At 37.6% G+C, this 22,483-nt stretch overlaps 1 gene segment (V, D, J or C); it reads right to left on the bottom strand.

Moving 5' to 3' along the window:
* Nucleotides 1-22,483, bottom strand: part of LOC118551592 (T-cell receptor gamma chain C region C10.5-like) — a 48,240-nt gene that overhangs the window by 1,864 nt on the left and 23,893 nt on the right. Inside the window, 3 exon segments of the C gene segment in view lie at nucleotides 851-898; nucleotides 4,170-4,499; nucleotides 11,018-11,081. Of these exon segments, the coding sequence occupies nucleotides 851-898; nucleotides 4,170-4,499; nucleotides 11,018-11,081 (442 nt within the window).

The following is a 22,483-nucleotide window of genomic DNA, read 5'->3' as shown; positions in this document are numbered from 1 at the left end:
TCCTGACGCTAGTACTTATGTGTCAGCTAAGTGAAATATCCTATGTTAGACATATGTGACCTTATGTCTTCAATTACTGAATGAGGCATTATTTGTGTTATTTCTGCTTGGCTCAGAAAATGTAACTACTGTACCCATATTCATGTAGCTAATAATTAAAAGACTGGGGTTAATGTCCAGTCTGTGGCATTTGAAATCCTGCACTTACACCTCCTCCCCAAGTGTGCACCTGTCTCAGGGTCTTAGCTTTGGGATATCTTGCTTTATGACAAAAACATAGAAGAATAGAAAACTGAGTAAAGTGCATGAATTGTTAATTCAGATGGTCTGGGTTGAAGCCCCTGATCTCACTGTGTGGTGGTGCAAGGGACTTAATTAATTTTAGCTCATTGCCTCATGTGTGAAATGGGAATAAACTCCTTCACAGTGAGTATTAAGGGAATTAAACAGAATGCACTCACTGTGCAGCACAACGCCTTCTGTACAAGAAGCTCTCAGTGTCGGTTCATGTTATGAACCACCAGCAAGAACAAGGAGAAGCAATTTGATATCATGTTTTCCTCAGTCAGTAGAAACAAAAGCTACAGAAAAAATGAAGTCCATTGTTGAAAGAATTCAGAGCACATCACTGCACCCCTAATTTATAGTCCTCTCACACCCAAACCTGCATTTACTGTGTGAAGATGACTCCTGAGAAATGATGGATTGACTTAAATATCACTCAGTCTATTTTGCAAGATCCAGCCATTCTGAGGTTTCTCCTTGAAGCCCAGGAAGTTCAAAGGTTAAATTGATCTGCAGGAAAAAGTGCTATAGCATAACATAAAGGCAAACATAGACAAAATCTTACCATCTTTATATCTCACAGAAGGTTTTGTGGAGTTTATAGCAGCAAGCTCTAAAAGAAATGAGGACAAGTATTCAATTATTCATATCCATTATTTGACAGGTGTCTGTGTTGTGGAGAGATGGATGGGTAGATAGACAGATAGATAGAATTTGTCAACCAAGAGGAGAGAGTCATTACTAATATGAGCCCACAATTCCAGAATTGATTGTTCTGAGTGTGTAATTCAGTAGATCAATTCATATATTGTATTTCTGCACATGAAGATGTTGAAGTTCATGAATGATACATTTTTTTCTTGTTTTCTCACCACTGGAGGGTAATGTCTAAGACTATCTTGTTTTCCTTCTGTGCTCATAGCTCCCAGCATAGTGCCTGCCGCACAGTAGGTGTTCTATAAATACTTGTTGAATGGAAAAATAACTAGCAACATTGGCTGCTGTACAGTCCTCAGCACCCACTGCTGACATGAAGGGAGGGTTGCTACCAAAATGAATTCATCCAACCCTAGAGTGCACAGCAGAATCTTAAATTTTGGAAGGAGTCTGGAATAGGTAAATTCCCCATCTAAGCAATAGAAAGAGGTCCTACCTTTCCAAAGCACACATGTTCCCAATATCCCCAACTCTTGCATACGATTTTCTGGAGTGGTGGTGTTTGTGGACATGAGAACAATATTAATGAAAGCCAATACCTATTGAGTGATTATTACTGTGCTAGGCACTATGTGAAATGTTCACATGTATTAGGTCATCTGATCCCCCAGTGACACTGAAGTGTGCTGTATTCATGTTAGACATGAAGAAATAAGGTTTAGAGAGTCTAAGTAACTTGCTGGGAGTCATACCAGTGATTGGCAGAGCCAGCACTCAAAGGACCATTGTGAGGGTTTAGATGAGCTAGAGCATGTGGAAAATACATTGTAAAACAATCCATAGAAATGGATAATAAGTCCACCATTGTGGACTCTCAGACATCATCTCTTCCAGTATCTTACTCTTAACAAATGACCTTTCTGTTACAGAATTTTCACAGTTCAGTCCACTTCTTTCAAGGGATAAAAAGATGGGCCAAGTAATAATCATAGTTTTCTGAATATATAAAACTGAGGTGAGGGTTGTACTTCTTTACAATGTAAAAAACAACAACAAAAACAAAACCCAACATGCATACAAAGACAAAAATCCTTAAAAAGATCATTGACTGTTGGATGGAGGAAGAGTCCCAACATGTTTTGGTTTATCCTTTCTCTGCTTGATGTGTCCTTGTCCATACATATGTGGTTCTGTTATGCAAATTGTTCACTCCACACAATCTTATTTTGGTACACTCTTAACAAATAAATCTGAGCTGTAGGCTTTGGAGTAAATCCCAAGAATAAAAAAGTATATATAATCATGTTTGGTGTTAAAATATTCTCAAGAACTGACTTAAAGTGTCTTAAAATTCCCTTTCTTTTCTATAGTGGTTTTACTCATTAAAAGAGAAATAAAAATCTCTAATCACCACGCATTGATTGATTGAAAAACATTAAGGTAACAATCTCTCAAATTAAAATCTGTGGGTGTACCCTAGGTTCTTTTTCTCAATCAGGTTGGTTGAAAACTTGGACCAGAATAGTTTTATCTCTTCAAAATCACTTCATGGATTTGGGCTTCCATGTTCTATATATTTTTAGCTTTCATCAAAAACAAAAAGAACAAACAAAAAACTTACAAGAAACAGCATTAGAAATTTGTTGTGGAAAGGCATTAACAGAAATGCCCTCAATAGTTTTGTTGCTATGAGAAGATCTTGGGAGACATTCCTTTCAGAAATTAATTCCCAGGTAAAATACATCATGAATAAAAACATCTCTCTTTTCTATTATCATCACCATAGAATGTAATATAATATATTTTTACTTTGATCATTATAGAAATCAATACCTAAAGGACTTCAGCCCAGTAGTTACATTAAACTTGTGTTTTTCTCATTTGCCTCCTCTCTGTTTCTTAGTGGTAGAAATAAGAAATTAGGGCTGTCTGTAATCTTACACCAGTTATTAGGAAAATATACATAAATACAATAAACAGATGAATAAATGTGTCCATCTCATGTTTTCAGAAACAAGCATTTTCACTGGCATTATTACAATTTCTCTTCACTACATGCCAGGAGAAAGGAAAGGTAAGTAAGTTTTGACTCTAAATTTGATCACTGGAAACACTAAGGATCCAAGAGGATAAAGATTTACTTCAGCAATTCAGAGTGGTACACTGCAAAGGTCTTTGCATGTTTTGTCATGTGTTTGTTTCCCGCTGCTTCCCAAGGGCTTGTGAACCACAGGGAAAGTACAGACTGGTTCCTTCTCATGGTCCCTCTGGGGTCTTGGTCTGTGATGTTAAAGCCAGGACTTGACTGAATCTAGTGAGTTACTGGACCACAGCCGGGCCAGGGCACCTTCAGCTGTCTGCCACACTGTCTAAATATGTCTAGCATAAGCCCCGATGAGGTTAATTTGGGACACAATGCCTGAATCATGCCTGAATCACAAGTGACCCTGAGTGATTAGGAAAAGTATATTCTCTCTACTGTAGTGATCCTCCTTGGGGCAGTAGTTCGTTCTGCATCTCTACCAGGCCTGGCACACACTAGGACTGCAATAATGTTTGCTGAGCAGCTTTACCAATGGTAAGGAATATATCCATTATGTTGAATGGAAGAATGATTGTACACATTAGCTTCACCCAATCTTTATTTACCAAACTTCACCTTAGAGTGGTATATAAAATTCAAATCTGAGAAATCTAAGACCATACTAAAACCATAGTGACCAAATTATTGTAGCCTCTATCTCATTGTTTATGGGTTATACTTTGTGTAGAGCAAGACTGAAGTGAGAAGGACTTTGACCACTGAATAGAACATTCCTGAAAGATGTATAATTGTTCTTATTTCCTGATAAAGTAAGATCATCAAAGGTGGTTCTTGAGCATTTATGATGTGCGAGGTTGCTAGGTGCTTTCATGTGTATTGTTTCATTTAATTTGTACAATGATCCCCAAAAAACATCACTGTGACCTTCATATTTTGGATAATGAAACTGAGGCAAGAAAGACTAAGTGAATTTGTCTTTTTCTTTTTCTCTTTATGTTCCAAAGTCCATTTTACTTCAATTTTATGGGAAAATAGCAGGACATTTATGCTACCGTTAAAGGTAACAACATCAATGAAAGGTTTCTATTTGTTTCTTTTCATTAGTATTTGACAGAAAAGGTGGAATATTTCCTTTGGAAGAAAAAGGTACTGGAAAGTTGCATTCATATATACATGTACATACCATTTTTCTGTGAAGGAAATAGAATCTCTTGATCAACTCCTCCTTTATTCCACTCGTGTTTGATGATACATTTGTGTTCTTTATCCATTGACGCTCCACTCACGGTCAGCCAGCTGAATTTCATGTATGTGTCATTAGTCTTCATGGTGTCTCCCTGCTGCGATTTGAGAATTGTTTCGTCATCCTTTTCTTTCCAATCTATCTTAATAACATCAGGGAAAAAGTCCTCAAGAAGACAAAGGTATGTTCCAGCCTTATGGAGTCTTCTTTCAGCAATTGAAGGAAGGAAAATTGTGGGCTTGGGAGCAATGTCTGCATCAAGGCTTCCATCTGTGGGGGGTGGAACAGCAATTAGAACATTATTAGAGAAACACAAATTTTGTGCAGTTGGAACCACCCAGCACAGTGAAATGAGGAAATTTGCCATAGAATTAGTGCTTATCTCAGACCTTTCATCCACAGTGGGTTATGAGGGACTGATTGTCCTTATTTTCAGTGGGAAAACAGGTACAAGAAGTCATGTAACTTGCTCAAAGTCACAACACTTAAGTGGCGGAGTCTGGATTAAAATGTGGAATTTTTTGAAACAATACATAATCACTTGTTTGAATGAGAATTCACTTCCATGTGTCCTTGACAATCTATCAAGTTGAACTTTAAATCTTCAAACTGGATCCCAAATTCACTTCTGAAGTAATGGAGTTCTCCTACTTGATTCCTGATTTTATAAAACATCTCAATCTCACATCTGAACAACTCCAGGATTTTAAGTAGGACAATGTTTAAAACTGCACCTCCCAAATATTTACAATGCCTTGAATTTAGAAGCAATGGGGCAGTATTTCCAAAACTGCTATTAGAAAACATTTTTTTTCAGAAATGCTTTTGTATTAACCTTATCAAGTAACACACATCAGAATTTTGTTTTGCTTTGGAAAATGTTCACTGAAAGCACATTTTGTATTGGAATTTCATTTGAGGTTTATATATGACTAAGATGACACCATATTTTGACTCTCAAAGTCTCCCTTTAAAGTTGAATCTGCCCTAGAAAGCTGCTAAATGGTTTTTAGAACCCCACAATATCTGTGATTTCACCTGTTGAATAAAGTATATATATAATTGGTGTAATGTTAGAATTATGGTTCCAGAGTTTCTCGCAGACATAATGTCAAAATATATAACAAAACATCATTGATTTTATTTTATTTTATTTTTTTTTTTTTAAAGATTTTATTTATTTATTTGAGAGAGAGAGAATGAGAGACAGAGAGCATGAGAGGGAGGAGGGTCAGAGGGAGAAGCGGACTCCCTGCCGAGCAGGGAGCCCGATGCGGGACTCGATCCTGGGACTCCAGGATCATGACCTGAGCCGAAGGCAGTCGCTTAACCAACTGAGCCACCCAGGCGCCCCAAAACATCATTGATTTTAAAGGGCATGTCACTTGAACACTGGTATGTTACTTGATTATACATTTACTGTTAGTGATTAAAATTATAAAAGTTAGAATCCTTTTAAAATTTATTTCCACCTGAAATGCAAGTGCTTTACTGATATTCTCTTAGGGCTACTTTGGAGTTAGTTTAGTAATTCAATGGGAAATTTCTTTAGAATTCTATGAGAAATTGGATTTCTCATTTGAGAAGAAAAGGAAGAAAAATCTTTTCTGGATGGCTCATAGTACTCTTTTTTTTTTTTTTTTTTTTAGGAAAAAAATTCTTGAGAATTTCTTCCTGTGTAGCAAAGCTCTTATTTTCATACTAAATCAGTAACAAACCATGAGCTTTTATTCATGATATAAATAGAATTAGGTCATAATGTACTTATTTTAAGTTTATATATCTTGATCGTGGTGAAAATAGTATTTTATTGATTATAATATTAAGACACTGTATATTTCTCCAATGATATACTTTGTTTTTAATTTTAAAAACATGTTAGATAAAGATTAATTTTTCAATTGTATATTAATTTTTCAATTATGTGATATTTACATAATTTTAGCTTCTAGTCAATATATTAAGGAATCTAATTTTCATCTTAGAAACTTTGTGTGTGTGTTTTATAGGAATACTTCTGATTCATTATAGTAAAGAAATTGAAAATCAATTGATGAACTTGAAAAATTTCTGGATGGTAACACACTGGTTTTACCTCCTGTCCCTTTTCCTTAGCTAGACTCTTGATGTTTTATTCTTTTCAGCATTAAATGAATCTTGAACTTCCACAATTTTCTCAGTGGAATATTCGCTGTGCATTAAAATAGTGTACTTGATTAAATATGGTTAGTGCCTATATTTTGGGTAATAATATTACATAGTTTTTCCTTCAACATTCTTTTTAAAACTAACTAACAGTGATTTTTATGGCCAAAATCATTTTTATGATGCATAAATTAGAAACCAGATTCCAAGAAAAATAAACCTGTCTAATACACTTATATACATTCGTTTGCATAATCACAAAATACATTGGAGTTAAATTGTCGGAGTTATTTATATTTTATTAAGATGCAGCAGTGTGAATTCTATATAAATTTACCAAATGTCAACTACATTTTCAAGTGCAAGTGTGATATTTCAAACCTGCATATTGATGTTGATTTAATTGTTCTCTATTTTTTCTGTTATTTTTCTTTTATTAAATACATAAAGCTATTTCATATTTGAATATGAATTTCAAATTTATGGCATTTCTAACTTTATTTAAAATACTAACTGTATTTAAAAAGTTTAAACTTTTTCCTAATAAATGCGAGCATGAAGGCCAAACTTGTTGGTGTCTGACCATGTCTGCCGGAGGTCACCATCTGTGAATGACATTAAGTGTCATGGTGCCCACAGTAATGATGCAGTGGGAGCATGAAATGTGCTTGTTTAAAGACCATTTCTTCCATTTTATAAAGTGGAAGTGGAAGGCAATGCCCACTCTTTCACTTCACATGCCTCCTAAAGGACTCATGCACTGAAGTCCTTTTCTCATTTTATGGTGAGAAAAGCATAACAAATTTGAAAATTTAGTGTGCTTAATTTTTTCAGATAATATAAACTATGTACTTCATCACATTTTTCCCCTACCTTTGAACATAAAATTTGACCCTGTGTTTCTTGATAGATAATCACAGGCCTTTTTTCTTCTGCTTTCCTTAGTGCTTTTGATCTTCTATTTTTATTTCATGATTTAACTCTACTTGTTTATTTGATTTCTTCCCAAATAGATTTTGGAAATAGGTAGTATAACTAAGTGAGAAATAGTTTGTGCATTAGAGCTTGTTTCTTTTTCTGCCCCAGAACTTGATAGTTTGGTAAGGTCTAACTCAAAGATGACATGAAAAACGGGAGATGTTTGCAAATCCTGCTCTGAGATACAGACACAAAACACGTAGAATTCAAACACATTGAAATGCCAGAGCATAAGGTGGAGCTTTCGTTCCCAACATTATCCCTCACAAAACAGGGCTTGCCTTATGTGTCAGCCTCTCATATTAAAAGAGGCTCTTCTAATGCTCTACTTTGATCAAACAATACTACTTGGATATCAACCTGAAATGAACTCAAATTAGTTTTAGAGGTAGAGCTGGTAAAAGACAGTAAAGAAGTTTAATATGGATTTGGTAAATATTACCTGGAACAAAAGTCTCTACATGTTATGTTTACATTGCAAAATATAGAATACCAGAGTAAATAAAAAAATGCTTTTATTTTATAAGTGGGTAATTTTCTCTTCAGATAAACTATTCAGTGACATCATCATAAGGGGATCCCAAAACAGACACTCAGACCCTGAGATGACTCAGAAATTTGCTCTAAAGTGGATGTTTTAGATGCGTGTGAAGTGTCTGAACAAAATTTTTTAACAAAATTGAGGGCAAAAAAAGCAGTATTTCTCAACTGATATTTGTATTGATATAATTTTTAACTTTGTAAGTATAATTCAATTAAGATATTAAATATACAAGTGAATATTTGACTTTTATCCATATCACTGTAAGTTTATATATTCAAATTGCAAAACCTCCTCCCTTTTTATGTCTGGATATTTCCACTGATAAATGAGAGACCACCTTATATTCAGGCTAACAATACTTGAGACAATGCTTATTACATTCTCATCATTTTTTTAAGTTTTTTTTTAAAGATTGATTTATTTATTTTAGAGACAGAGAGAGAGAGTATTAGCAGGGGCAGGCGTAGAGGGAGAGAGAGAGGGAGATAAGTAGACTCCCTGATGAGCCAGGGACCCCTAGATTCTCTTAATTTATAAAAGCAGGTAACAAAATAAAAAAAAAATTTTAAAAAGCAGGTAACAATGAGTCTTAGAAATTGAAGTATCCCACAAATTAGACCATTGGTTCTGAACTGATCTGTAGACTAGATGGTAATTATTAATATATTTTTCTGCACTCCTGTTTCATAAAGATCTCCAGTGGGTGGTCTTTGAATTCTAGAGAATAAAAATTCTTTATCACTGACCATGTCCCAATTTTTATGTTAGCTATTTCCATATTTAATTTCATATACCTTAGCACCTTCCACTTGAGATTGTTGTTACATCAATAATAAGAATGGATGAAAATCCAAAATGTTAAAACAGTAACAAGTGTCACTATAAAATTTTAATTTTTTTCTTTATTTTTTCTCTTTTCCAATTTTTTCCATAATGAACATGTATTATTTTTAAAATTTTAAGAAAGCAATAACCAGATTATACAGAAAGTGATAGACCCAGATTCATAGTCCATATTCCTCTTTACACCACACTCTTCTCAAAAACATCTTTTCAGGAACTCATGAATTATTATGTCTGTGTCACCATTATTAAACTTGATTGCTAGAATTTACATTGATTATGTAGTCAGTTGGAAAAAAGAGCACCAGAAACTTGCTTTGCAATTTATGAATTCATTTGTACCTATGATCACAACCATTAAGGAAAACTAAATATATTTCTTTCATTTTTTCAATGTTTTATCACCTTTTTGAAAATTCTTTGAAAACTTTTATTTGACTCGACCTAGTACTCTAGAAACATCCTTCCGAGATATTCTCCCTCATTCAGGCAAAATTTCATCTTTAAGGCTAATGAAGAATGAACAAATTTACCAGACTGATATTGGGGGGGGGGAACCTAGCTTATGACATTCTTAAGTATATTGCATAGTTAAATATTTTGATAGTTGATATTAATCATCCTCTGACCAAATGAAAGTTTAGCAATTTTTGTTCATTCTTTTCCATTGGTTATTTTTGGAATCACATAAATAAGATGTACAGTCTTCTTTACAAAACTTTCAACACAGAAATCCCAAATGGACCTAACATTTCCTCCTCTTAGGGACCTGCAGTTGCTGCAGCTAGTTAGCTCCTTGTTAATGTCCTCCACGCTAGCTTAGGCAGCAACTACCTCCAAGGACTGGGATGGAGTCACCAACCTCTCCAAGGATCATGCTGCTACTTGTGACCAAACTGGGACCAAATCCTAGAATTCTGAGCCAGCACCAGCACCTAGCCTTCAGCCCCTGCATCACCTGCCTTCCTTCCCTACCTTATACGGAAGTATGTAAAGAAAATTTACCTGTAATCCTTAGCTGTGTGCCAGGACCAAACACTTTGTTGCTGCTCCAGCCATACCAATCCCACTATCTGAAAAGCTTTTACAAAAAACCCCCTTTGTGCCTCTTTTAAAATAGTGCCCATATTTTTTCAATATTTATATAAATATATAAAAATGGACCCTGCTAATATTTTTTTTTTGAGAGAGAAAGAGGGTGCGAGCAGGGGGTTAGGACACAGGGAGAGGGAGAGAGGGGAGAGGCATGACCAGCAGGCAGGGAAATAAATTATCTCACAACTCTGTGATCATGACCTGAGCCTACATCAAGCTGGATCCTTAACCAACTGAACCATGCAGGAGCCCCAAACCCTGCTAACATTAAACAAAGATGAACCTGAAGCAAAATCACATTAGATATGAATTGATGAACTGACCCCTCTCTGCCTGGTCAGCTTGGTTCTGTCTTTCCCATCTCACTCACAGGGGTTGGAGAATATGATTTTACCTTTTCTCACCATTTTCCTGAAAGTTCTAATCTCTTCCCTTAAAGGGTTTTCTTCTATGATAGCACTTCTTTTACTAGAGTGTAATTTACAGTTATTATTTCTTTAATTTTCAAAGAAGAAAAAAATAGAAATAATATATATGAGTATTTAATAAATGAGTGTTCAGTATTTTTACAGGATTATTTTATTTCCATATATTGAGGGGTGGGGATATCTGGTTTAATTGTAAAGTAAGTTCTTTCCAGAATCTAATTCCCACTGATACTAGACCCGATGAGTTGTTACAGAGTTTGAAATCATAATGATCATCTCTTAACCTAGTTATTCCTGAAGGACTGCTCCTTTGAGCTTGAAATTACCCTAATAGTTTCCAGGGAATTGATTTAAAATTCTGAGTTGCTCTATCAGAGGATCCTGTTTGTTTTGGTCTTTCTGCAGCTGTCCCAGCAGGAGTGCAAAGGCAGCTCTGAGTTATGCAATTGAGTCCTGCATGTAGTATAACTCTCCCTCCCCTTCTGCTCCTCTTCCCACGTGCACTTTCTCTCCATCTCTCTCTCTCAAATAAATAAATAAATAAATAAATAAAATCTTAAAAAAATATGGCCTAATGTTTCTAATATCACATAATGGTCTAGACCACATTTTTGGAATGGACAAGTCTCTATTGGATTCCATTCTTTGCCATAGTAACTAGCTGTCCATATGCTGAGGTGATCCTATATTGTTTTTTCTAAAAAGCATCTATCAATTTTTCATTCACAGGATCAAAACAAAACAAAGTTACTTACCTGGGGGAGTTACTATGAGCTTAGTTCCTTGTCCAAATATCTTGATCCAGCCTGCGTTATCACACTGGTTAGAGGTTCTACAAAAACATCAGCCTTCTCCTGAGCTTCACGGCAGGACCAGCAGGTAGAAACCTTGTACTGGCAACTTGATCTTCTGGGTTCCCTTGGAAGTCCTTGAATACAGGCTCATAGCATCTGATATTTTATGTTTTCCTGAGATTAGTTGACCCAAATGTCTGTTTTCAAAGGAGGCAGTAATCACTGAGAAGTGCTGATAGAAAACAGAAACAATAAAAGCAAAAGAAAAAAAAGAGAGAGATTGGGAGTAACGGGTCAACCAACTATTTATCTACATTATCAGGAAAAGTATTCAGTGAATTAAGAGGTTTTGATTTTCAGGTGTTCAACTGTGTGAAACTGCTCAGAGATGCATCAAAGGAAAAGCCCTTCTGTTCTCACAAACACCAGACCAGCTCTGTTAGCAATTTGGGATTGTATTTCTAAAGGAGGAAACTTTAGTAACCCCCAAATGCAACGTACCAACAGAGATATACTTGAGAAATGTGAACAATGGTCTCCATTTTGTAATCGTCTACTTTTACGACTTGGCAACATGATTCTTTACCACACCATGCAAAATGAGAAAATAATTTGTGTAACAACATTATTTTTCCTGGAATAAAAAAGAAATTTGTAGAGAAGTCTATCTCCCATGAGATAATAGATTTCGATTTAAACCAAAATTTGAAAACACAATCCATTTCTCTGAAGTGTTGAAAGAAGAAGCCTCTTGGAAGCTATTCTGTGATCTTCAGAAATGCATGTGTAGCCCTACTTCTGTGGTTAACTAGCTTTGGACAAGACATTTGCCATCCCTGGGTTCCCACGTCCCATTTGCTGTGTGGGCATTGGGCTATGAATGTCCAAAGGGCCCTTCCTGTGCCAACAGCTTGTGAACCCGTGATTAAGAGCAGGAAAGGGTCTTCTGTGGTTGCTCAAGTGAGAAAGGAGTTTAGGGTTAGTAATAGAGAAGGATTTCTTACAGGTCCCTTCTGATTCTGTGATACTGTGAGATCCCTGTAAGCACAATATCAGGTGGCTTCATGGGACGTGAGGACTTTATTGACTATCAGGTAAAAGACTCTGTTGTTTTTCTTATCTGTATCTAAGCCGGAATTGGGCTAGTCTTACAGGTAATATTGGTTGAGCCATATGGGATTCATTTCAGGGGCTCTTCTTCTTTTAGTTGGTACCATGCATGATAGCCTTCTCCAAGGAAACCCCAGACAGCTTGCAATGTATGTGCAATGTTCTGTCTGGTGTTGGGGTAAAGGAAAGTTGATTCTGAAAGGTTCTTATTTTGTTTTTGCTTTTTTTTTTTTTATTTTATTATGTTTTGTTAGTCACCATACAATACATCATTGGTTTTTGATGTGGTGATCCACAATCCATTGTTTTCATATAAGATTCTTATTTTGATGTCTCCATTTGAAATGCAAGGGGGTGAGATCAGAGGTACCTGAACAAGTTGACAGTGGACATAAAAACAGTGAAGATACAAGAAAAGAATATATTCAACCTACAAACCCAAGCCAAAGACCCATATATCCATGGGGTTGGCAATGCAAGTAACTAGTCAGAATTTTCTCCAAGAGGGGGGCATGCATCGGGACTGGGGAGGCAGTGGCAGCCTATATTCTTCAGAGGCAAGGATGGGGGAGGAAGGTTTGTTTTAAAACCAGTGAAAGACCTTCTCAGTAAGATCTGTCTCAGTGTTATTGATTATGTTCCTGGTATAAAGAACTATCTGATCCCAGAAGATCTCACCTAAACCCCATGTTATAATAATTCATTGTTATATTCCCCTTGGGAGCAACATCCTCACATTTTTCCTTTAGGTTTTGCTTCAAACACACCTATCCTTGAGCTCTTTTTCACTCTCAGAGATTTTCCACCATATTTTGGGAGAGTGTGTGGAGCTATATGGCTCTTGTGAAAAATGGAAGAGAAGTCTTATTACTTTATGTAATAACAAATGAGACAATAATCCCACAACTTTATTCAGAAGTATGTACATTCTATAGATCAGTAGTTTGTAGAAAGTTCCCAAGGCTTGGTGAATATTAACAATTGCTGTAGCTGTTGCTTTAGATGCTAGGATGTTTCTATACTCTGCTATGAGTGAAGAAAATTCTTGGAGAAAAAATATCTTTTGGTTTATTACCCTCAACTCTTTTCCTATTCATAATTCTCAGCTTTTCAAAATAAAGCAAACTCTACTATTGCTGGGAGGACAATGTAAAGTGTGCCTTTAAAAAAATACCTGAGTTCCTATGTTAGCTGAGATGGCTCAGTGAAACAGTTTAGTTGTAACGGGAAAGGACACTGTGATGTGTTGACCCTGTGCTAGACCTGTACTGTGTGGAGCCTCCTTCAGTCCCCAGCAACCCTATGAGAAAGATGGAGTAACTTTCCGGATCGTGCTGTCAGTTAAGAGGCTGAGCAGGAATTAAACCCCAGGGCCATAACTTTGAAGTTATTTCAAAGGCCTTATATCTTCTGTCATTCATTCATTCATTCACTCAAGTCAGCACACCATTTGGCACATTGGATTTAGCTTCCTTCCCCGGGAAACTTATCATAGATGGAGAAGCAGGACACTAACTAGGACACCAGTGAGGTCACTAACAAAAGCCAACCTAGGCCCCAGAGAGGTAAATAAATGATAAAGTGACCTAACTAAAAGAAACAACATAGATTGGGTGCTTGGGCTCCTAGCTCAGATCTTGCTGAGGACATAGATGCAGGAGAAAAGTCCTGTAGAGACAGTAGCCAGGTTCCTCAGGGAGGTACAAAGGAGCATGTATGTGTTTGCACGGGTGTGGAGTTGTGGGAGGGTTTTTGTTCAGTGGCTGTGGAGCATTTCCATACAGTGTATCCCAGCAGGCACAGTAATACAGCCCAGCATCTTCCTCATTAACTTGGTGTATCCTGAGACTCGCTGGCAAATCGCTCTGCCATTTCCTGGCTTCATATCTTTCCTCACTAACACCTTGTTCGTGGACCACATTTTCATTTGAGGAGATATACAGAACTCGTTTTAGAGGCTGGTCTGACTTCTGTCGGTACCAGTGAATATATACATTATTCCTTAAGCCACTTGTTTTTATTTGGCATTCTAAAAATGCTGTCTTTCCTTGTTTCTTGGTAATGGATGGTATGAGTTGCATTATTAAAATGTCTGCATTTGTATCTGAAAGGAAAACAAAAACAACAATTAGCAAAATTTTGACATTCCTTAAAATAGTACGCATTTGTTTTCTATCAATGAAATGCTTGAGGTCTGGGGTTTACATTTTCTTCCTGAAGAATTCAAAATCATCGTGGAATTTATCAGCCTGGATTGAATGACCTTTTGGGCTTTCTTCTGCCCATAATGGCTGACTTGATTGTCCATGTTTTCTCTCTCCTTTCTTCACTGAGTGAAATCTCCCAAGGGTAAAGCCACTTACAACTCCACAGGGAGGCCACCAGGATGACCTGTGGCAGGAGCAGCATCCTGCCAGCACTGTCAGGAGAGGTGGTTGAATACTGGGCTGATCGCAGAGCAAATCTGAGGGATGATTTAGTAGAGGAAGTTCTGCTCTGCACACACAGCTATGACTCATAGACTGCAGAGAAAGAGACCCACAGTATTTACCACAAATCATCCTGCAAAACAGGACTACTAACTCAATTTATCAGTACATCTCTCTCATTACTGTGTGATTGTTACCATGGATCGAAAATTAGTGTAAAGAAGCCATTTCTTATTAAAGGACTATAGTCCTTTATTGGTTAAAATCAGAGAGTGGGAGAAGGAGAGAGGAGGAGAGTTCTTACAGTTTTCTTCTTCTAGTAGTTATGATTATCTGCTTCTCTCTCTCTAACATCCCCTCTCTCTCTCTGACTCTGTCTCTGTCTCTCTCTCTCTAGTCCTTCCATTGCAGTTTATGTAATTTCTAGTGGCCTATCTTTATGTTAACTAATTCTTTCCTTATATCTCTTAAATCCACTGGTGAGCCTTTCAGGGCATTCTTCATCTGTTACTGTTTTGTATTTCGTTCATTTCCTTTGGTTCTTTAAATCTCTATACTGAAATTATCTGTCTGATTTTGTATACTACTTACCTTTCTATTAGATTAAAGCCTTTAACATAATAAAATAAAAAAATGCAAAAAAAGAAGATAATGAGCACATCTTTCCTTCTGCTAGGCTATTATGTGGGGGTTTGGGTTACTAGTCAGGAGTTCGACTGGATTTGAAGTTTGTTGTTGGTAAGTTATCAGAGTTGAAATTTGTTGTTGTCAGAGTTCAGGGACTTAAAAATTCTCTAGTTCTACTTTGTTTTTGGTTTTTTTTTCTGGATTTTAAGACTTTTTTTTAATGTTATATTTATCACCATACATTACATCATTAGTTTTTGATGTAGTGTTCCATGATTCGTTGTTTGCATATAACACCAAGTGCTCCATGCAGTACTTGCCCTCTTTAATACCCATCACAAGGCTAACCCATCCCCTGAACCCCCTCCCCTCTAGAACCCTCAGTTTGTCTCTCAGAATCCATAGGCTCTCATGGTACGTCTCCCCCTCTGATTTCACCCTCTTCATTCTTCCTTTCCTGCTATCTTCTTCTTCTTTTTCTTAATATATAATGTATTATTTGTTTCAGAGGTACAGGTCTGTGATTCAACAGTCTTACACAATTCACAGCGCTCACCATAGCACATACCCTCCCCAATATCTATCACCCAGTCAACCCATCCCTCCCACCCTCCACCACTCCAGCAACCCTCAGTTTGTTTCCTGAGATTAAGAATTCCTCATATCACTGAGGTCATATGATACATGTCTTTCTCTGATTGGCTTATTTCGCTCAGCATAATACCTTACAGTTCCATCCACGTCGTTGCAAAAGGCAAGATTTCATTCCTGTTGATGGCTGCATAATATTCCATTGTGTACATATACCACTTCTTCTTTATCCATTCATCTGTCGATGGACATCTTGGCTCTTTCCTTAGTTTGGCTATTGTGGACATTGCTGCTATAAATATCGGGGTGCATGTACCCTTTCAGATCTCTACATTTGTATCTTTGGGGTAAATACCCAGTTGTGCAATTGCTGGGTCATAGGGCAGCTCTATTTTAAACTTTTTGAGGAACCTCCATACTGTTTTCCAGAGTGGCTGCACCAGCTTGCATTCCCACCAACAGTGTAGGAGGGTTCCCCTTTCTCTGCATCCCTGCCAACATCTGTCATTTCCTGACTTGTCAATTTTAGCCATTCTGACTGGTGTGAGGTGCTATCTCATTGAGGTTTTCATTTGGATTTCTCTGATGCCAAGCGATGTTGAGCACTTTTTCATGTCTGTTGCCATTTGGATGTTGGAAAAATGTCTGTTCGTGTCTTCTGCCCATTTCTTGATTGGATCATTTGTTCTTTGACTGTTGAGTTTGATCAGTTCTTTATAGATTTTGGATACTAGCCCTTTATCTGATATGTCATTTGCAAATATCTTCTCCCATTCTGTCAGTTGTCTTTTGGTTTTGTTGACTGTCTCCTTTGCTGTACAAAAGCTTTTTATCTTGTTGAAGTCCCAATAGTTCATTTTTGCCCTGCTTCCCTTGCCTTTGGCGATGTTTCTAGGAACAAGTTGCTGCAGCTAAGGCTGAAGAGGTTGCTGCTTGTGTTCTCCTTTAGGATTTTGATGGACTCCTGTCTCACATTGAGGTCTTTCAACCATTTTGAGTCTATTTTTGTGTGTGGTGTAAGGAAATGGTCCAGCTTCATTCTTCTGCATGTGGCTGTCCAATTTTCCCAACACCATTTGTTGAAGAGACTGTCTTTTTTCCTTGGACATTCTTTCCTGCTTTGTCAAAGATTAGTTGACCATAGAGTTGAGGGTCCATTTCTGGGCTCTATTCTGTTCCATTGATCTATGTGTCTATTTTTGTGCCAGTACCATACTGTCTTGATGATGACAGCTTTGTAATAGAGCTGGAAGTCCAGAATTGTGATGCCACCAGCTTTGCTTTCCTTTTTCAACATTCCTCTGGCTATCCGGGGTCTTTTCTGGTTCCATAAAAATTTTAGGATTATTTGTTCCATTTCTTTGAAAAAAGTGGATGGTATTTTGATAGGGATTGCATTGAATGTGGAGATTGTTCTTGGTAGCATTGACATCTTCACAATATTTGTTCTTCCAATCCATGAGCATGGAACGTTTTTCCATTTCTTTGTGTCTTCCTCAATTTCTTTCATGAGTATTTTATAATTTTCTGAGTACAGATTCTTTGCCTCTTTTGTTAAATTTATTCTTAGGTATCTTATGGTTTTGGGTACAATTGTAAATGGTATCGACTCCTTAATTTCTCTTTCTTCTGTCTTGTTGTTGGTGTATAGGAATGCAAGTGATTTCTGTGCATTGATTTTATATCCTGCCATTTTACTGAATTCCTGTATGAGTTCTAGCAGTTTTGGGGTGGAATCTTTTGGGTTTTCCACATAAAGTATCATATCATCTGCAAAGAGTGAGAGTTTGACTTTTTCTTTGCCAATTTGGATGCCCTTTATTTCTTTTTGTTGTCTGATTGCTGTGGCTAGGACTTCTAATACTATGTTGAATAGCAGTGGTGATAGTGGACATCCCTGCCGCATTCCTGACCTTAGGGGGAAAGCTCTTAGTCTTTCCCTATTGAGAACGATATTCACTGTGGGTTTTTCATAGATGGCTTTTATGATATTGAAGTATGTACCCTCTATCCATATACTCTGAAGCGTTTTGATCAGGAAAGGATGCTGCACTTTGTCAAATGCTTTTTCTGCATCTATTGAGAGGATCATATAGTTCTTGGTTCTTTCTTTTATTAATATATTGTATCACATTGATTGATTTGCGGATGTTGAACCAACCTTGCAGCCCAGGGATAAAATCCACTTGGTCGGGGTGAATAATCCTATTAATGTACTGTTGGATCCTATTGGCTATATTTTGGTGAGAATTTTTCATCCATGTTCATCAAAGATATTGGTCTGTAATTTCCTTTTTGATGGGGTCCTTGTCTGGTTTTGGGATCAAGGTATTGGCGGCCTCATAAAACCAGTTTGGAAGTTTTCCTTCCATTTCTATTTTTTGGAACAGTTTCAAAAGACTAGGTATTAATTCTTCTTAAAATGTTTGGTAGAATTCCCCTGGGAAGCCATCTGGCCCTGGGCTCTTGTTCGTTGGGAGATTTTTGATGACTGCTTCAATTTCCTTAGCGGTTATAGGTCTGTTCAGGTTTTCTATTTCTTCCTGGTTCAGTTTTGGTAGTGGATACATCTCTAGGAATGCATCCATTTCTTCCAGATTATCTAATTTGCTGGCATAGAGTTGCTCATAATATGTTCTTATAATTGTTTGTATTTCTTTGGTGTTGGTTGTGATCTCTCCTCTTTCATTCATGATTTTGTTGATTTGGGTCATTTCTCTTTTCTTTTTGATAAGTCTGGCCAGGGGTTTATCAATCTTGTGAATTCTTTCAAAGAACCAGCTCCTTGTTTCGTTGATCTGTTCTACTGTTCTTTTGGTTTCTATTTCATTGATTTCTGCTCTGATCTTTATTATTTCTCTTCTCCTGCTGGGTTTAGGCTTTATTTGCTGTTCTTTCTCCAGATCCTTTAGGTGTAGGGTTAGGTTGTGTATTTGAGACCTTTCTTGTTTCTTGAGAAAGGCTTGTATTGCTATATACTTTCCTTTGGGACTGCTCTGCTGCATCCCAAAGATTTTGAACAGTTGTGTTTTCATTTTCATTTGTTTCCATGAATTTTTTTAATTCTTCTTTAATTTCCTGGTTGACCCATTCATTCTTTAGTAGGATGCTCTTTAGCTTCCATGTTTTTGAGTTGTTTCTGACTTTCCTCTTGTGATTGAGTTCTAGTTTCAAAGCATTGTGGTCTGAAAATATGCAGGGAATGATCCCAATCTTTTTGTACCGGTTGAGACCTGATTTGTGACTTAGGATGTGATCTATTCTGGAGAATGTTCCATGGGCACTAGAGAAGAATGTGTATTCTGTTGCTTTGGGATGGAATGTTCTGAATACATCTGTGAAGTCCATTTGGTCCAGTGTGTCATTTAAAGTCTTTATTTCCTTGTTGATCTTTGCTTAGATGATCTGTCCATTTCAGTGAGGGGGAAGTTAAAGTCCCCCACTATTATTGTATTGTTGTCCATGTGTTTCTTTGCTTTTGTTATTAATTGCCTTATATAATTGGCTGCTCCCATGTTAGGGGCATAGATATTTATAATTGTTAGATCTTCTTGTTGAATAGACCCTTTAAGCAGGGTATAGTGTCCTTCCTCATCTCTTATTACAGTCTTTGGTTTAAAATCTAATTTGTCTGATATAAGGATTGCCACCCTAGCTTTCTTTTGGTGTCCATTAGCATGGTAAATGGTTTTCCACCCCTTTACTTTCAATCTGGGGGTGTCTTTGGGTCTAAAATGAGTCTCTTGCAGACAGCATGTCGATGGGTCTTGTTTTTTTATCCAATCTGATAGCCTGTGTCTTTTGATTGGGGCATTTAGCCCATTTACATTCAGGGTAACTATTGAAAGAGATGAATTTAGTGCTGTTGTATTGCCTATAAGGTGACTGTTACTGTATATTGTCTGTGTTCCTTTCTGGTCTATGTTACTTTTAGGCTCTCTCTTTGTTTAGAGGACCCCTTTCAATATTTCTTGTAGCACCAGTTTCGTGTTTGCAAATTCCTTTAGTTTTTGCTTGTCCTGGAAGCTTTTTTTTTTTTTCTTAATTTTATTTTATTATGTTATGTTAATCACCATACATTACATCATTAGTTTTTTATGTAGTTGTACCCAAGCAATGAATTATGTCTTGGAAGATTTTTATCGCTCCTATTTTCAATGACAGCCTAGCTGGGTATAGTATTCTTGGCTGCATATTTTTCTCATTTAATGCCTGAATATATCATGCCAGTCCTTTCTGGCCTGCCAGGTCTCTGTGGATAGGTCTGTTGCCAATCTAATGTTTCTACCATTGTAGGTTACAGATCTCTTGTCCTGAGCTGCTTTCAGGATTTTCTCTTTGTCTCTGAGACTCGTAAGTTTACTTTTAGATGTCGAGGTGTTGACCTATTTTTATTGATTTTGAGGGGGTTCTCTGTGCCTCCTGGATTTTGATGCCTGTTTCCTTCCCCAAATTAGGGAAGTTCTCTGCTATAATTTGCTCCAATATACCTTCTGCCCCCCTCTCTCTTTCTTCTTCTGGGATCCCAATTATTCTAATATTGTTTTGTGTTATGGTATCACTTATCTCTCAAATTCTGCCCTCATGACCCAGTAGTTGTTTATCTCTCTTTTTCTCAACTTCTTTATTTTCCATCATTTGGTCTTCTATCTCACTGATTCCCTCTTCTGCCTCATTTATCCTAGCAGTTAGAGCCCCCATTTTTTATTGCACCTCATTAATAGCCTTTTTGTTTCGACTTGGTTAGATTTTAGTTCTTTTATTTCTCCAGAAAGGGTTTCTCTAATATCTTCCATGCTTTTTTCAAGCCCAGCTAGTATCTTTAAAATCGTCATTCTGAACTCTAGTTCCGACATCTTACTAATGTCCATATTGTTTAGGTCCCTGGCAGTTGGTACTGCTTCTTATTCTTGTTTTTGAGGTGATTTTTTCCATCTTGTCATTTTGTCCAGAGGAGAAGAGACGAATGAGAGAACAAAATGCTAACAGGGTAACAATGACCCCAGGAAAATAAACAAATCAGAAGAGACCTGAAACCGGGGGAAAATAAAGGGAAAGGGAAAGGGAAAGAAAGAAAAAAGAAAAAAGGGAAAAGATAAAAAACAAACAAACAAAAAACAAAAACCGAATATGATCAAATATGATCAGGCTGGTGCATAGATCCATGTCACACACTAGATTTTGGGCATATTTTGGTCTGTTAGAAGAAAGTGCCTCCCAAAATTTTAAAGAAAGAAAAACTTATATATGTACAAAAATAAGGGTTAATACGATAAAGGGATGGAATATGACTGTAAAGATGAAAATTATAAATGATTTTATAAAAGGAATTGATAAGAAGTTGAATGAAAAAAGAAAGAAGAGGATTTAAAAAAAAAAAGGAAGAGAATGTGATCAGGCAGGAGACTAGAACAAAGCCATATACTAGAGATTTAGGGTATATTTTGGTCTGTTAGAAGAAATTGTATCCCAAAATTTTAAAGAGAGAACAACTTATATATATATACCACAAATAAGGGTAACTACTATGAAGGGATAGAATATGACTCAAAAAATGAAAAATAAGATTTTTTTTAAAAGGAATTGATAAGATGTTGGTTGAAAAAGGAAAAAAGAAAAATTCAAAAAAAAGAAGTTAAAAAAATTAACTTTGAAAGACTACAGAATCATGGTAAAAAAGCCATGGATTCTATGTGCAGTATTCCCCTAGAGCTGGAGTTCTGCCGCTCTCATTGATCGGTAAACTTGGTCTTGGCTGGCTGTTCCCGCTGATCTTCCGGGGAGGGCCCTGTTACCGTGGTTCCCAAATGTCTTTGCCGGAGGCGGAATTGCCCCCTTGCCCGGTCAGGCCTAAGTAATCTGCTCGGGTTTGCTCTGGGGTGCTTTTGTTGCCTGCAAGCTTTCCGTACAGCTTTGGAGGAGGAGAGTGAAAATGGTGGCCTCCCAATCTCCGCCCCGGAGGAGCTGAGAACTCAGGGCCCCGCTCCTCAGTGCACCCCCAGAGAAAAGCCGTCAGTCACTCCCGTCTCCCTGGTCTCCGGCCGCACTCCATGCTCACCCGGCCTGTGACCACACGTTTCTATCTCTGGCACCCGACCCTGTGTGGAGTCTCCAAACCCCACAGATCCCTGCGGTGCACTCCCGCACCACTCCTCCCGGGGGAGGAAGGAGAGTCTCCCTGGATCTGCCGCTTGTTGGGTCCCTGCTGGAGGAGCAGTGGCCCAACTGTGCCGCGGATCACGGTTTATGGCAACCCTGAGCTGAGAGCCCGCGCCTCGGCTCCATCTCTGCAGCCGGCTTCCCCGCTCCAATACCTGGGAGCTCTGCCGCACTCAGGCACCCCCGGTCTTTCTGTGACCCCGAGGGTGCTGAGACCATGCTGTCCCGCGAGGGTTCCACCCCCCACTTAGCCACTGGAGCGACGTCCCTCAGCGGAGCCGACTTCTAAAAGTTCCGATTTTGTGCTCTGTGGCTCTATCACTTGCCAGAAGCGGCCGACGGAGGCCCCCTCCCCCGCCGTCTATCCTCCCGAATATCGCCGGATTCACTTCTCCGCACGTCCTACCTTCCAGAAAGTGGTCGTTTTTCTGTTCAGAGAGTTGTTACTATTCTTTTCTTCCATCTCCTTTTGAGTTCGTAGGTGTCCAGAATGGTTTGATCCCTATCTAGC

The sequence above is a fragment of the Halichoerus grypus genome, chromosome 12 (genome assembly GCF_964656455.1).
Source record: "Halichoerus grypus chromosome 12, mHalGry1.hap1.1, whole genome shotgun sequence".
NCBI lineage: Eukaryota > Metazoa > Chordata > Mammalia > Carnivora > Phocidae > Halichoerus > Halichoerus grypus.
The sequence above is the reverse complement of the archived record's forward strand: the minus strand, read 5'-3'. Positions and strand labels throughout refer to the sequence as shown.